The sequence below is a fragment of the Drosophila montana genome, unplaced genomic scaffold, assembly GCF_035044405.1.
Source record: "Drosophila montana isolate Dmon_TW-CO22-7 unplaced genomic scaffold, ASM3504440v1 contig_3833_1, whole genome shotgun sequence".
Taxonomy (NCBI): domain Eukaryota; kingdom Metazoa; phylum Arthropoda; class Insecta; order Diptera; family Drosophilidae; genus Drosophila; species Drosophila montana.
This window is the reverse complement of record NW_026998704.1, coordinates 809560-824770: the sequence shown is the minus strand read 5'-3', so window position 1 is coordinate 824770 and position 15211 is coordinate 809560. Positions and strand designations below refer to the sequence as shown.

The following is a 15211-nucleotide window of genomic DNA, read 5'->3' as shown; positions in this document are numbered from 1 at the left end:
ACACGTAACAGCGCAGCTGCACACTTAAAAAACAAAAAACGATCTCACAAAAACAAAGAACATATGTATATAAATATTTATATAATTAAAGCAACACCTGTTGTCACTTGGCAAATATGAAAAGTTTACTTTACATGCGTTTATTTACGTTGTGAGTTACGTTCTATAAATAGTTTACTCGAATTTCTTTTATTTTCTCTCGAAACTTATAAAATTACAAACTACGTTCGCTATAAACTAGAATACGCATATAATATGTGTATATATCAGTTAATATTATGTACACCTGCGTCTAAATGCGTGTACATATAATTGGTTTTTAAGTCTGTATACGTTCTACAAATGCAACTACCGGTAGTTATATATATAGTAATAATTGGCCACGCCTTTTCGAACACAATTTAGTTTTGAGCTGTTTCATAGCTGAGATCATCCTGTGCCGGATGCTTGTGTGTGCGACGATGGCGCATTATATAGGGATGTGTGGAGCTATTCTCATAGCCGGACAAATATGGCAGCGACAGCAGCTTCTCCGGATATTTCTGCAGCAGATAGACCCAGCAGGGAACGGTGCTGCAAGCGTAAAATAGTTTAAAAATAACATCAAATACATAAATGACGTCATGCGACGGCGTTCGACTTACCCCTCGCCCACGCCAATGTTCATGTCCTGCATCTCGCGCGTGTAAATGTCCTGGCAATCCTCAAGATTGTCCAGCGAGTTGAGCATGCGATCATCCACCTGTTGCGTTGCGAATGTTATTTAACTGATTGTGTATACTATGTATTTATGTCTACATACCTCGTAGATCTCACCGGTTACATAATATCCAACGCCGGGCTTGTTGAGCAAGAACGGAATGTTGTACCGCGTGGCAATCACTAGCGGCAGCTTCTGTGTAGTTGTCGCACGGCACCAGAAATTGGCATAACCGTTGCCAGTATTGGCCAAGATCGAATTGCTCGGCTGTCCGTACTTTAAGGCGCCATAGACAAACAATTTGCTCAATGCCGATGAAGCTTTCTGTCAAAACAGATCAACAAATAAAGATAAATTCGTTTTTGCATTGAGCCAGTAGTAAAGTGCAAAAATCTATAATTAATACCTGAAGCTTATCAAAAAGTAAAAAGTTTGAAGAATTTTTCCATACACGCACACGGGCAGCCCCCACGCCGTGAAGGCGTTTGATAAGGTCTACGACGACGGCAATATCAGCACATCGACAATGTTATGGCTATTAGAGATGGGCGCGTGTCTCAATTAGAAGCGAATACAACACGACTCGAGTTTAAAAATATCATTACGTGCGAGAATTAACGATATTTCCAAGAATATGTGAAAATAATACGCTTTAAACGTTTATAATTAAAGTTACAAATAGAAAGCATGTCAAATAATAAAAAAATAAGTTAGCACTTTTATGTAAAATCCATTTACAAAAATTTTTAATTTATATTTACTTTTAAGCGAATGTCAAACACAGACGCTAATTACTTTTGTTTTTGCACCTGTTCTAATATTTTTTTTCAACACGCTTTCCAATTAGACTTCGTTTTTGTGTCGTGACACACGCCCATCCCTGACTGCCGACTACCCACCACACGCGCCGCCCGCGCGTATTGATGCTCATTCACCGTAAATTTATTTATAACTTTTTTTGTTGTTAAAACTAAATGAAAAGTGCTTATGTTTGTTGTTGGACAACGGTTAATGAATTAACCGGTTTACTGCATTTAGTCAGTTGCTTGGTTAATTGTTTTTGTTAACACATATACTAACACACACATCTTGTTTACGGTTCTTATTGTTCAAGTTTTTCGGCTGACGTGCGTGCCGTGCAAACTGCGCAGCAGCTACGCCTACTTCAAGTTTTAATACATATTCGATAAAAAAATATACATATATATGTTTGTATGAGTATAAACGTTTTGTTAATAATCACTTTAATCGCTCTAATCAATGAGACAAATAGAGATTGACACGCCACGGACGCTTAAACGAATCTGCCTCCAGTCTCAATGTCATTGTTATTAATTTGTTGCATTTTAATGGCAATTTTACTGCTTCTCTATTCTTACATAACATCAAGTACAGACATCAGCACGCCAACACACACACACACAGCCACACAGGGACAGAAGTTTCTAATCATTCAAAATATGATATTATAAATTTTCCCTCGCTTAACTTATAACAGAGTTGCCAACTTGTCAAAGGATAACAGGTAGCTTACATATATGTACATATACATATGCATATACACCATACACACACCCATGGTAATATGTTATGTGTATGCTGTTTCCATAAATTAACAAAAATTTTACATTATATGTGCATATGATTGTGTTTGGTATTTACCTTGATTTGACCCATTATTCCTTATAAATGCACTTGATTTACTTAAACTTGCAAATTACTTTAAAAATTCAGCAAGAGTTGCACAAACAACACGAGCGTAGAGAGAGTAGGAAACTGAACTGCACCAGCTGAAGGCTCAACTCCAACTGAATGCGGCCGACACTGCTGCGAGCGGCAGAGGCCCAACCATTGGAGAACGAAAGCTGCTGCCTCTGCCGCTGCCTCTGCTCTGCTGCTGTCGGTGACGTCTGCAGCGGCAGAACTGAGCAAGCCCCTGCCCCAACAAGAATAAATAAAAACACGCCACACGCGCTTGTCATTACTGCTGCCCCGCCGTCAACATGCTGATCGCTCTTTCTTTATCTAGCTAGCAAGACACATTATTAAAATTCGAATACCCTACGCTAAGTTAAGACACAAATTAGCGCACATTTATATACACGGTATTTATGTGTGTGTGTAAATATATGTACATATGTAAAACAAGAGCTTATCAAGCGTTTTTTCTTTTGAGTAAAAGGGGTGTTTTCGGCCGCCTTAAACTGGTTGCTTGGACAATGGCATGGCCATGGCGTGGGGGGGTTCGGTCTTATCCCTTTTAAAATTGAACGTCGTAAATTTTAAAGCGCCGCCACTGGACCGCACGTACGCACTTGGGTTTTGCAGAGCGACCGAGTTCTTTTAAAAGCAGCGCATTAAATGGCCAACTGATTAAAAAGCTAATTCAATTATTATTTTTGGCATCAAGCTTTAGCAACTGTAAACAAAATTTATAAACAATAACGAATTCGCCTTTAAATTTTTTATTACACAGCCGCCAAAACGGAAAAGCGTGCTTGCTCTCACTCTCTCTCTCTCTCTCTCGCTCTCACTCTCTGCCTGTTATTGCGCTGTACAATAAATGTGAGGCATTTGCGTTTTAACAGAGCTTTAACTGATATGCGCATAACACGAAAAAGAGATACTTTTCATTTTAGATATTGTGTAGATATTTTTGTAAAACTTAATAACTTTAACTTAATTAAAATTCGGACTAAGAAGGGCCTAAAACAGCCCTATTATAGTTGCTAAAATCTAGTTCAGTAATCCTTGGTGCATATCCCGTTGAAGGCGTAGTGATAATGTTTGTGCCGACACGCGCACATGTTGGGCGCATAGCAATAGGCTCTAGGACCGCAATCGCTGTAGGATGTTTGAGATTAGTAAATGTTAATTTTGTGGTGTGCTCCAACACTTACTGATCACAGGTTGGCATGCACTGGGCGCCATGAAGCAACGTACTGCGCATTTCGTAACCCTGCGCACAGATGCAGCGGCCATCGTACGAGCAGCGGCCATGAATGCAGCGCCTGCAGAAGGACATAGATAAAAGCTAGGGTATACTCATTACAATAACAAAAACTCACCCGCCACACAGATCCAGCAGACGGAGTGCGCGTCGACGACAGCGTCGCGCCACAGGATCGTAGTAATAGTGCTTGCTCTTGCGGCAAATGCACAGCTCGGGGCCGGCGCAATGGCCACCTGCCAGCTGGCAGCCGGGCAGGCACTCGGCGGCGCAAGCCAGACCATCCTTGAAGGCGCTCTGGTACTGGTCGGCACAGGGACATGGCCCATCCTCAAAGCAAACACCACGCTGGCAGACAATATTGCAGCGGCGCACACATTGGCGCGTATTCACAATCAGCATCTCGTACTCGGAGCAAATGGGCGGCGGTTCATTCAGCTCCCAGTAGCGGTACTCATGATAGTAGCCGTGGACAGGGATCAGCAGCAGTAGCAGTTGCAGAAGCAGCAGCGGTGACAGCATCTTTAACCGAATTGCAAATGATTGCGATTGCGATTGAGTGGAGCAGCCGGCTGGCCCAAGTATGCCTCCAAGTGAGAGTGAAAGTGTTTGCGATGTGTGTGCACAATTCATTTTGCCAGGTCACGATCGGCGCTACAATTGCCCTCAGTACACATGGCAGATGATGCAATGGGGCCGCCCAATGGAAATCACTTTGGGGGTGCTAACTGATAAGCCGGGGCAGACAGATCGCCGATTGCTCGAATTACAAAACCTCATTTGCATTCAAACAATACGAATAGACGCCGGATAGACAAACTATTACTCATCGCCGGCATAAGCATGGCTGTTTAGTGCTGGAGAAGTGGGAGAGGGGGAGCTGGGGTCAAACAGATCCAACTCCAACATGTGTGTGCATTCCAAGCACAAAGAGAGCACAGCTGCAGAGAGCCAGCATTTGTGAGAGAGTCAGAACGACAGAGGGAGCAGAGAATGCAGTCAGTCAAAAAAGTATGGGAATGCGCAGTTGGTTTTTGCAATTAAATAAAACTATTTAAATTAACAACAATGAACGCTCGCAGTGCGGTTCTTATTATGTAAGAATTTGAACTTTTAAACTTTTTTATATTTTTCAAGGAAAACAATTTTGTAATAGGACATGCAAATTGCAATTACTGCAAGCTTTAATTGCAAGGCGACTTCTTTTGGTGTTGAGAAAAATATTTATATTTCGGGACTTTAAGCATGATTTGATAAATATTTGAAGTATACATTACTTCTGTAAGAAAGCCGGTACCAATACATTTTTGTGCCACTGTATGCATTGGAGAACATTGTGCTGCGCGCTTGTCTGGAATGTCTGGATTTCTGCTGCTGTTGCGCCCCCACCCATCTTCCCTACCCCCCCTTGCGCAGACAGCGCACACATCTGGCCTGGGCATGCGCTTCGACAGACGTTTGGCTGCTTTCAATGCGCGCCATTCATTCAGTTTTTCCTCGGTCTCCGTTGAACGCGTGCATAACGCCTGCGCAAAAGGGAGTCGCCGCTAAAAAAAAATGTTGCAAAATTAAAAAGAGTACAAAGAAAAAAAAACGCCAACAGCTGCAGTTCAAGCTTCAATTACAACAACAACAACAACAACAACAACAACAACAACAACAAAAAGTTTTGACTATTTTCATACGTTCGCTTTTGGGCTTAAGTGCGTGTGTGTGAGTTAGTGTGTGAGTGAGTGTGTGGTGGGGTGAATGAATACCATAAAAGAGAGAACGGCAAGAAAGCATATAAAATAAACAATACCATTTCGGGCTGGTCAGCTGAAAGGAAGTCGCACTGTTGGCGGCGGGGGTGGGTGTTGGGGTTGGGTGTGTACGCACAGACAAATGCTCTATAGGCGCACACCCACAGAGACAATTATGTGTGCGGCCAGTGCGGACGCGTTCTGACAACGTTTTTCCCGAATACATTTTCCAAGCGCTGAAGAAGAAAACTTCTCATCAAATACGCATCATGTGCTACGTAATTATCACAAGTGTGAGTCTAGTCTGGTTTCTGTGCACCCTGGTCGCCGATATGCTGGTCGCTGTCGCTCTGGTCACGCCCAAATGGCTAATTGGACCTGGCCAGCTTGGCAATTGGAGCCAGGCCACGCCCATTGCTGCTGCTGGCCAGCGTTCCGCCTCTGTGGGCATCTATACGCGCTGCAAGCAAATGCACCAGCTGGGCTATCATTGTGGACGCTTCGACCTGGATGGCTTCAACACCGATGGCAGCGTCTATCCCTTGGAATGGAAGGCGGCCATGTTCTGTATGTCGCTGGGCCTGGTGCTGCTCTCGCTGACGGTGGCCGCCACGCTGCTCACCTGTTGCCGCCAGTCGGCCTTTGGCAAGAGCATACACAATATGACCGCCTGTGCACAGGTGCTGGCAGGTAAGTTGCCACCTGCTCCTAATCTCTAAATGAACCAGCTAAACCTTTGCTAATCCTAACCAGGCATTGCTGTTATGCTGGCCTTGTTTCTGCATCCGCTGGGTTGGCGTGCGCCGCGCGTTCAACGTCTGTGCGGCCCGGAGGCGGAACCCTTTTATCCAGCGGACTGCAGTATAGGTAAGACTTAAGCTCTGACCAATTTAGGCCTGGCTAATGCCACGCTCTTTTCGCAGGCATCTCGTTTTACTGCGGCCTGGTGGGCATACTCTTAACGTTCGCCGCCGCCGGCATCAGTCTCAAGGCAGAGTCCTCCAATATGCGTACACGTGTGCGCCGGCGCGTCGAATCTGGCAGCAAGCTCGTCTGCATTCCATAGGAATCTCTATAGATAACAAAATGGGCGTATTCAACTTAATTTAATTTCGAATTTAACTTGTTAACATTAGCATAAATAAACAACTAAAATTTCTACAAGCAGCTGCTAACTGCACTTGCAGCTGGAACAGCCAAGCCAAGCGCTCATTTTAAACAAGCCCTCACTTGCGCTTGCCCTTGCCTTTGCCCGGCGGTTTACCCTCCACTTCCGGCTTGGCCTTGGGTATGTACACGCCGTGATTGGTCTTCTTCAGATGCGCAAACAGTTTGTTCTTGGAGTCAAACACCAGTTTGCATGTGACGCACGTATGTTGCACGACGGCTGGCGGATCCTCCACGTCGCCTCTTGGCGGCGCTGACTTGGCCGCCGGCTTTGTTTCTGCTGGCGCTTCAGTTTTTTGCTTGCTGTTGCTTGTTGTCGACTTTTTGCTCTTGGTCTTTTTAGCTGACTTTTTGCTGCGGCTCCAATCGTCGTCGTCGTCGTCATCGCTGTTGCTCGGCGCTGCAGTGAAATCTGCAGGTGGCACAACCTCCTCCTCGTCGTCATTCCCGCTCGCTACGAACGCCTTGGTTGCGGCCTTTTTTGATTTCTTGTTTTTCTTGTTGCGTTTGCTGCTCGTTTGCAGCTCGGCAGCCGCATCGCTCGCCAGCTCCGCCGAGTCACTGTGGCTGCCATTGAGTTGTAAGTCGTTGACGCTTTCCTCTATCGCATTGGGCTCTTCGCTGAGATCGTTGAATTCATGCTCCTCAGCCTTCATTTGCTGACACAAACGTTCCACATTGTCGCGATGCTTTTTACTCTCCTCGTGATTGGCGCGCGCTTTGGCATTTTTAAAGGACTTGTTGCATGCCACACAATACAGATCGTCCACATACTCCACTTCCTCCTGCTCACTCAAATTGTTTTCACAGTCTACTGCTGCTTCAGCGTCTGTTACCTCATCCTCATCCTCATCCTCATCATCCTCGTCCTCTTCCTCATCCGTGTACTCATCCGATTCGCTGCCATATTGTTGTTCCAGCTGCCTGAGCTGCTCCTCGTACCCATCGTTGTCCACCTTGTTGGCACGCACTGCAGCCAGCTGTTCTTGTCGCTGGCGCAGCTGCTCCTTGCGCTTCTCCTCCTGCTTCAAGCGATTGGCCTCGGCACGCTCTTCCAGCACTCGTCTGTAGGCCTGCACGCGGCGATCTCGCTTGCGCACAAACGACACCAAGTTGCGCACCTGCAAAAAATGGGAATTAATTGGAACAGCTCTATTTGCTAGATGCACTTTCCGCTTACCTCTTCGTTGCGCTCTCTGCGCGCATTCTGCACAATCTTCTTCATTTCCTTATCCACCTTGCGCAGTATGAAACGCTCCTTAATCTCCCGGACATCGTACGGGCAGAGCCATTCGTATGTCTTTTTTGTACTATAAGACAGCCAGTATGCGTAGAAGGGACCCACCACTTCCTCGTAGCTGCTGTCCGCGTTGCCGAACTGTGGTGCACTCAGTTCGTCATCGCTGTCCATGAACTCCATGTCCTCGGCGGCAATTTTGTTGAAAACATTGCGGTATACGCTATAAAAGCCCTTCGCATCATTGCCATAGCCCTTGTAGCAAGAGCCGGTGAAGAACTGAAAGACATCCAGGCAATTCTCCGAGTATTCGGAGTTCTTGCCGCGAAGAATTTGCTCGCGGTGGTTATCATACCAGGCACGTTCTTGGCCATCGGATAGCACTTCGTAGGCCTGTTGGATTAGCTGAAAGCGTTCCTTCGCCTCCGCAAGGCTGTCTGGATTTTTGTCTGGATGCCAGCGCAATGCTAGTTTTCGATAGGCAGTCTTAATGTCAGCCTCATTGGAATCACGGGCCACGCCCAGCTCCTCGTAGTAGCAGCGCATGTTAAAAGTTTAGCAATAACAAACCAATCACATTGAATTGAGTTAACAAACGAAATTTGCGCAAAAAATTTGCTTATGTTTCACAATAATGCATGGCGCAGAGATGGAACTTTAGATTATCGATAACACACACTGACAGGTTGAACACTTGTGGCGGTGCATCGATAACTTTAACATTGCTTTAACATTAACACGTTAGCATTTTAAAATTATGTAGCACACTATTTTGGTTGCTTAATTTTATAAAATAATTGTTATAAATTTGGATATTATTGGTACATATATATATATATATATATATATATATATATATAAAATCAAATCAAATTCACGTATTCTTCATAAGCGCAATATGTAATTGGTAACATTAAGCACTGTTGCGATTTGGTAGCTGCGCATTCCGTTAGTTGCTTTTTTCACTTCGGCGGCGGCAGTCGTTTTCTCTCGCCGCGCAGCAAACGCCATTTTAGCCGCACACTTTATTGCTACCACCAAAAAATAAAATAAATCTTAGGCCGACACATGCACATACCAATACATCACTTATATAGACAGTGTAAAATGTGAAAAAAATTCTTTCATCACTTGCAGCCTAAAAGTGGGCAAACTTTTCCGCTTTTTAAATTATACGTTGCCGGGCATAATTCCAATTAATTTGCATCTAAAATAATAAAATAAAAACTACGACTTTCAACTAAAACTAAATACAATAAGCAACAATAAAATATATGTATACATACACACGCATTCAAACTCGTAAGAGCAAAGCTATAAAGAAATCAAATCAAATAAAACATTCACGCTGCAGTTTAACGAAACAACAGTTGAAAATAGCTTGACATAAAAATTTACAGTTACGTTTGGATTTACAACCCAACTACGTTCGTTTCCGCAAAAGCGGAGGCTGATAAAAACACAGACAATCCACACTAACGCACAAACACCTACACGCACACACACCCACGCACGAGGTTGAGTAACTTCAGCGCACAGCATGAGGCCGATGAGTCCTTGAAGCGGCATCTCAGCTTACAAACAACCCCCAAGCAAAAACACGCACACACACACACAAAGAGAAGTCGTCGACGCTGTTTGTGTGCGCCTAAAAAACGTCAACAAAAAATAAACAAACACACACACACACAGCTAGAGTTGCCAGACGTCGCGCTGTCTGCATAACGTAAGCACCCACACAAGCACACACACAAACACACACACACACATGCTTAAACAGATATGTATACGTTATGTATATGTAGCTGCCCTTTCATCTCGTGTGCCGCACAATAAAAACAGGCGTAAAGGATATTATGAGGCAACAGACATTTGCGAATAAGGTAATTTCGCATAAAATACCAGCACACACACACACACATATGCACAGTTACAGTTGCAAACTATAGAAAATATGGTAGCTCGTTGATGCTGCAGCGCACAGTGGTACGATTAGTGGAAAATTTCAAAAATAATTGTTGAAATTTCATATAAATTGCAAATTAAAAAAATTATATATGAATAGAGAGCATAAAACTTAGGATTCTACTCGGAATAAATGCAAAAAAGATTATATTATAATACAAATTTTTAGCAACAATAATAAATAGAATATGGCAACAAATTAGACGTTTGGAAATGTTTTAAAAAGCTTAAAATACTAGAAATATTCTTTTAAAAAAAGGTTATTAGGCAAATAAATAGATTTGGTCTCAAAATGTTGCTTGTGGGCAGAATTTTAGATAGTTTTACTTTCAAGCGCACTTTCCATACGTTCGTCCCACTGTGCGTCGGCGGCTTTTGTGCTGTCATAAATGGATTTTCTTATCAACGCAAAGTGGCCCCAGGAGTCAGTTTGGATGTCAGCCCACGAGCCCAATGCAAACTGCCATCCATTGTCCCAGATATTATGGGATTGCATTTTGGAGCTGAGCAAATACTTTAATGGCATCCCTTTTCGTATTCCCCAAACAGCAGCAACAACAATCCGTCCATTTAGACTACGTTTCACATTTCCTTTAAAAGAGAGAGTTAGAGTGAGAGAGAGAGACAATGTTCGGCTCCAAGCTGCGCTCCTGGATGGAAACGCACATCGTGCGTCCCCGCAAGAAGAACAATAAGAATAAGCAGGCGGAGGGCGGCGGCGTCGGCAGCAGCAGCCATGCCAAGAAGGCGGGCACTTTGCCAGCGAACAGCAACTTGAAGTCCACGACGAGTCCGGTGCTGACCAGCAGCGGCAGCCACAGCATCGCCAGTCCGGTGCGTCGCCGTGAGGTGTCGCCCATTCAATGTCATGTGAGTAGCAGACGGAATTCCCAAATCAGATCCATTCAATCCAACCCACTTCTTGTAGACGCCCAGTCGCTATGGCTGGCAATCGCCGGATCAGGACACGAACAACTCCATCACATCGCCAAAGTCGGACAATCTGTTGTACGCGCCGCATCGCTATCAATGCCACCAGACGCTGCCGCCGCTCCAGCAGCAGCAGCTGCAGCAACAGCTGAGCGTGCCCAGCAAGGACAGCTGCAGCTCCAGTGCGGACAAGTCGCCGATGCGCGTGAATTGCTCGTCCTCGTCCATTTCATCGCTGTCCTGGTCCACTGGCTCCAAGGAGCCCTCCATGCACTCCGGCCAGCCCAAGCAGGTCAGCTACAAGCTGGAGCACATTGAGATCAGCAGCGAGTATCAGCCGCCCGTCGAGGATGAGGTGGATTACGAGGAGGTGGGCGCATTGCTGCTGCGTCCACAGCCGCCGCTGCTGGATTATCAGCGTCCGCACTCCGAGAATCTGGTCAGCCTGCAGCTGGTCTACGACGAGGAGCAGCAGCAGCAGCCCAAACCGAATGCGAATCATGTGCACTATGGCCGTCTGCTGCCCTCCAAGCTGGCCGCCGTGCAGCTGGGCGACAGTCTGGTTGAGGCCTTGACCCCAGCTCCGCCGGCCGTGACCAATCAGCTGGGCTTGGCCAGCCGCATGCGTGCACCACGTGGTTTGCCGCGTGGCAATTTTATGCCTGGTCCCCGACCGCACAGCCTGTCCTCGCCGGAGAGCGCCTATTCCACGGGCTACTCCACCGATGGGAATTCGCCGTGCGCCGCCAGCAGCGCCAATCCGCCGGCGCCCGAGTACTACATCAATATGCGCAGCGGCACTCACTATTTTCCCAGTCGCTCCGTCAATTCGTTGGCCATTGAGGCGCAGCGCTACAAGTTTGGTCTGAACCGCATCGAGGAGATGTCCCCCATGGATCCGCTGCCCAAAAGCAGCTTTGGCAACACGTTGGACACGCCACAGCCCAGTCGCAATTGTCCGGGCACGAGCAAGCTCTTTGAATGTGAGTAGACCGTTAAGTGAGCAATTACATGCACTTAACCAACCCAACTCTCTTACCCACCAACCCACCTAACCCAACCTACGACAGCTCCTTCGCCAAGGCAGCGCTCGCGCATACGGACCAATCCCTGGTATAATACGGCGGAGCATATGCAGCTGATGTCGGGCAGTCGCCTGGATGCGGATGCCACCAGCACCACCTCCACCACATCCTCGGGCATTAAGTCAAGCAATGAGCTGGAAATGCGCGCAGTCAAAGGAACAACAACAACAACAACCGCAACAGCCACAGTAATTGCCAACCCCAAGCTGTCCGCTGTGGCAGGGGCAGGTGCGGGGGCAGGGTCAGGGACTGGGGCTGAGTCCTCAGAGGGCTCGTCGTCCTCGACTGAAGTGGAAAATCTGCATGCACCGCACACCATCAAGCGGCGCCACTTGGAACAGCAGCAGCTGGACTCCTTTCTGGTTAGCGACGACGAGGCCACACTCAACGAGATGATTGGCAAGTTTGACGAGAGCTATGTCTACGAGAAGGAGACCGACATACTCAGGTGAGTCCTACACGCAAGCTGAAAGTGAAGTGCTTCAAGGAGTTCTTGTTGCACTTGCAGCAGCGACTCGGATCCCACGGACTGCGCCTCGGAGCTGGATACGGGCCAGGATGCGGGCGATGAGTGCGACACGGATGAGCTGCTCGATATTGACTTCATAGACACATCCTCCATGCAGGAAGTCCAACTGGATATCCAACGGAATCTGGGCAGCTGCCATTACTATCCCAGCGCCATGCAGCCAAGTCCTTTGATCCTGCGGCGCGCCTCGACGCGCTCGCGTCGTCGCAGCGGCCAGGAGCCAGGCGAAGGCAGCCAGCAGCGTCGTCGCAAACGCTTCCTGAAGACGCGCAAGAAGAGCTGCGAGAATCGGGAGAAGGTCAACGATTCGCCGCTGCGCGAACCGCGCGGCTCTCGCAGCGTCGGCGGCACGCCCGTTTGCCTGCGCCGCCATCTATTGGGCCCCAAGGAGCGGTAAGCTATGGAATCCTAATGAAACTTGTCTGGGGTTTGCTTCTCGATTGGCACAAATCCCTTGTCCTTAGGTTGGGGTCACTAGAAAAGAAGCTGCAAGATGTAGGTATGTAGGTTCTCCTTTAGCATAGATCAGGAATATTTCACTTTTATATAATACAACCCACCCCCATTCCCCATAGAATTGATAAATCTAAAGAGGTATAGCTTCGCGGCTTGGCTTATCTAGACACATGGAAGACAAGCTCTTAAGGATCCTGCCCAAAAGTCAAAGCTAGAATATTCCAGAGACGGGAAGGTGGTTCGATTCAAGGCTCGGGCCGTAGTAAAAATAGAATTGGATATCCGTGCTGATAACCCTTCAATTTAGACCAAGTTTAAACTCTAATTGCACACTTCACCTCCGTCCACAATTGTTGATAAACCTTGCTTTCCCTTTGCCAGCATCTACAAGACGTCTCCGTTGTCGAATCGCTCGAATTCGCTGATCTTTGGCAGCGCCAATGAGCCGCACTTTATGACCATAGCGGAGAGCGAGAAGGCGCTGCTCAAGGCCGATCTAGAGGCGGACATGAAGTACAAGCAGCTGATCATGGAGGCTGAGTCGCTGCTGGAATCCATGAAGAACAGCTTGCAAAGGTGCGTACGTCCGGCCAACTCCAGCAGCATCTCGTTAAAACCCCTTTTCTGCCCACAGCATACCGCGTGACACGCCCGTCGCAAGTCCACGACGCGTCAATCCGCTGGCCAACAAACGCGTGGAAATGCTCAAGCACAGCGAGGTGGAGTCCAAGAAGCAGCCGACGCCGGAGCACGAGCTGGCGGCGGCCATCAACAAGCGTATCGAGCTGCTGAAATTCGAGACTTCGGCGGCAGCCTCGCCGCCAAACAGCCCCAAGCCGGGACGCTGCAGTCCCCGCAAGACGCATCTCACGAACTTCATGAATCAGAACGCACCGCCAGAGCTGCCGCCGCGCAAGCTGAACGCCCCGGCGCCGCCCTCACCGCAGCTGCAGCTGAACGGACGCCGACTGCAGGGCAGTCCAAGGAACAGCCGGCGCGCCCTGGCGCCGTACAGTTGCAATGGCAGCGACTCGGAGCAGGAGTGCATTGCCGTGGTGCGTCAGAGCAACGAGGATGTGACCAATCACAACTACTTGCCACAGCAGCAGCAGGCGTACAACAACCTGGACTATAATAATCGCAATGTGGCCGAGACTCACAGCCAGGATAACTTCTACTGTCCACACAGCGAGCCGCTAAAGCGTAAGGTCTACAAGGGCAGCAGCTCCTTTGAGCGCATTAAGAAAACATTCGACTTGGAGTTGGGTAAGTAACAACAAATAGCTATACCCTGTAGCCATTGAAAATGTGTGACAAACAAAGGCTATATTGGGGTTGCGTCGAAGTTGCTAACTGGCTGAAGAAGAAACCTCCGAGCCTTATGGAAGTCACATCAACCGTGGAGTCTTTCTAGCCTGGTCCGTAAGTCCGCCTGTAGAACAGCTGGGGATATTAAACTAAAAAGTAAAAATGCTCGTATACCATGCGCATTTTATATAGAATTATTTTTAGGTCAATATGTGACAAACAAAGGAAGTTTTCTTAAAGTTGGTAACTGGTAGAAGGAAAACCTCCGAGCCTCATGGAAGTATCATCAACCTTGGAGTCTTTCTAGCCTGGTCCGTGCGTCTGTCTGTACAACTGCTAGGGATATCAAATTAATAAGTACAAATGCTCGTATACCATTATTGATAAGTCAATATGTCGATAAATATCGATTTTCAGCTTCTGCAAATTAGAAGAGACAAGGGCTCCAAATTCGTAGAATAAACACACTAAGATCAAGAATGATTCGCTATTTGAATAACACTTAAATTTAGAAGGGAATTTTGGTATAGGCAGACATTTGAATACGACCTTTAAGCTCTCAAAAGTATACCTCCAATAATATATATATCTCCAATAATACCAATCGGACATTAAACACAGATCTAATATATATAAAATTCCATCGTGTGAGTCTAATTCTTCAATTATGTAATCAGGAACGAAGGCCAGCGCATCTCCTAGTCGGATAAACTCGACTAGAGCCCTGTTACTTGTTTTGATTGAATCAAACGTCACAGCTTATCGCACACCTGTCGCTTAATTAATTAACTTATCCGCACAGATATGAGCGAACGGCCCAAGTCGCACGTCAAGCGTCAGCAATCGAAGCTATCGGCTTCCGTTTCGGCGAAGAGCTCCATGCAGGACGTAACTGTGGAGGGGGCCAGCAAGCAGCAGCTCATCGTTAGCACCATCGCGGATCTGAAGCGCAGTCTGGAGCATCAGAGCTATGAGCTAAGTGGTCTAACTGAAGAATAGTTTATAGATTTACCAAAAGACCTAAACCTAACAGTTGAGTCCTTGAGCTTAAGGCTAACATAATCATATTGGAGCTGCAAAACTATCGTTATACTTATAGATTTGATAAATTGATATACCTATCAATAGTTGACTGTCTATTG

At 46.7% G+C, this 15211-nt stretch overlaps 5 protein-coding genes across 5 annotated transcripts; 2 read left to right on the top strand and 3 right to left on the bottom strand.

The window, feature by feature from the left end:
• Positions 1 to 173: 173 nt before the first annotated feature.
• Tina-1 (Troponin C-akin-1) lies at positions 174 to 2505 on the bottom strand. The gene is made up of 4 exons (XM_064695721.1): positions 2363 to 2505; positions 803 to 1024; positions 645 to 742; positions 174 to 573 (listed from the first exon to the last, which is right to left on the bottom strand). The coding sequence occupies exons 1-4, from the start codon at positions 2375 to 2377 to the stop codon at positions 402 to 404; spliced, it is 507 nt and encodes a 168-aa protein (XP_064551791.1). The 5' UTR covers positions 2378 to 2505; the 3' UTR covers positions 174 to 401.
• A 644-nt stretch (positions 2506 to 3149) lies between these two features.
• On the bottom strand, positions 3150 to 4467 carry LOC135437677 (epidermal growth factor-like protein). The gene is made up of 3 exons (XM_064695713.1): positions 3769 to 4467; positions 3601 to 3711; positions 3150 to 3544 (listed from the first exon to the last, which is right to left on the bottom strand). The coding sequence occupies exons 1-3, from the start codon at positions 4281 to 4283 to the stop codon at positions 3442 to 3444; spliced, it is 729 nt and encodes a 242-aa protein (XP_064551783.1). The 5' UTR covers positions 4284 to 4467; the 3' UTR covers positions 3150 to 3441.
• An 825-nt stretch (positions 4468 to 5292) lies between these two features.
• On the top strand, positions 5293 to 6556 carry LOC135437680 (LHFPL tetraspan subfamily member 2a protein). The gene is made up of 3 exons (XM_064695716.1): positions 5293 to 6082; positions 6146 to 6259; positions 6316 to 6556. Exons 1-3 carry the CDS (start codon positions 5662 to 5664, stop codon positions 6456 to 6458), a joined length of 678 nt encoding a protein of 225 aa, XP_064551786.1. The 5' UTR covers positions 5293 to 5661; the 3' UTR covers positions 6459 to 6556.
• LOC135437665 (dnaJ homolog subfamily C member 21) lies at positions 6480 to 8467 on the bottom strand. The gene is made up of 2 exons (XM_064695696.1): positions 7740 to 8467; positions 6480 to 7680 (listed from the first exon to the last, which is right to left on the bottom strand). Exons 1-2 carry the CDS (start codon positions 8340 to 8342, stop codon positions 6619 to 6621), a joined length of 1665 nt encoding a protein of 554 aa, XP_064551766.1. The 5' UTR covers positions 8343 to 8467; the 3' UTR covers positions 6480 to 6618.
• Positions 8468 to 8775: 308 nt separating this feature from the next.
• Positions 8776 to 15211, top strand: LOC135437658 (uncharacterized). Its single transcript, XM_064695687.1, has 8 exons — positions 8776 to 9679; positions 10311 to 10631; positions 10690 to 11674; positions 11762 to 12224; positions 12285 to 12698; positions 13143 to 13337; positions 13396 to 14027; positions 14872 to 15211. Exons 2-8 carry the CDS (start codon positions 10389 to 10391, stop codon positions 15066 to 15068), a joined length of 3129 nt encoding a protein of 1042 aa, XP_064551757.1. The 5' UTR covers positions 8776 to 9679; positions 10311 to 10388; the 3' UTR covers positions 15069 to 15211.

What these genes read in the sequence shown, in the direction of transcription:
- Tina-1 (XM_064695721.1), bottom strand. An exon ending in TAACCGGTGAGATCTACGAG is followed by an intron (nt 743 to 802) that starts GTATGTAGACAT and finishes GCAACGCAACAG; the next exon opens with GTGGATGATCGCATGCTCAA. An exon ending in AACATTGGCGTGGGCGAGGG is followed by an intron (nt 574 to 644) that starts GTAAGTCGAACG and finishes TTACGCTTGCAG; the next exon opens with CACCGTTCCCTGCTGGGTCT.
- LOC135437677 (XM_064695713.1), bottom strand. Translation starts at nt 4,283, where the DNA reads ATGAATTGTGCACACACATCGCAAACACTTTCACTCTCACTTGGAGGC. An exon ending in CTGCTGGATCTGTGTGGCGG is followed by an intron (nt 3,712 to 3,768) that starts GTGAGTTTTTGT and finishes GTCCTTCTGCAG; the next exon opens with GCGCTGCATTCATGGCCGCT. An exon ending in TGCATGCCAACCTGTGATCA is followed by an intron (nt 3,545 to 3,600) that starts GTAAGTGTTGGA and finishes AACATCCTACAG; the next exon opens with CGATTGCGGTCCTAGAGCCT.
- LOC135437680 (XM_064695716.1), top strand. Translation starts at nt 5,662, where the DNA reads ATGTGCTACGTAATTATCACAAGTGTGAGTCTAGTCTGGTTTCTGTGC. An exon ending in CTGTGCACAGGTGCTGGCAG is followed by an intron (nt 6,083 to 6,145) that starts GTAAGTTGCCAC and finishes AATCCTAACCAG; the next exon opens with GCATTGCTGTTATGCTGGCC. An exon ending in TCCAGCGGACTGCAGTATAG is followed by an intron (nt 6,260 to 6,315) that starts GTAAGACTTAAG and finishes CTCTTTTCGCAG; the next exon opens with GCATCTCGTTTTACTGCGGC.
- LOC135437665 (XM_064695696.1), bottom strand. Translation starts at nt 8,342, where the DNA reads ATGCGCTGCTACTACGAGGAGCTGGGCGTGGCCCGTGATTCCAATGAG. An exon ending in GCAGAGAGCGCAACGAAGAG is followed by an intron (nt 7,681 to 7,739) that starts GTAAGCGGAAAG and finishes CATTTTTTGCAG; the next exon opens with GTGCGCAACTTGGTGTCGTT.
- LOC135437658 (XM_064695687.1), top strand. Translation starts at nt 10,389, where the DNA reads ATGTTCGGCTCCAAGCTGCGCTCCTGGATGGAAACGCACATCGTGCGT. An exon ending in AAGGAGACCGACATACTCAG is followed by an intron (nt 12,225 to 12,284) that starts GTGAGTCCTACA and finishes TTGCACTTGCAG; the next exon opens with CAGCGACTCGGATCCCACGG. An exon ending in CTATTGGGCCCCAAGGAGCG is followed by an intron (nt 12,699 to 13,142) that starts GTAAGCTATGGA and finishes TCCCTTTGCCAG; the next exon opens with CATCTACAAGACGTCTCCGT.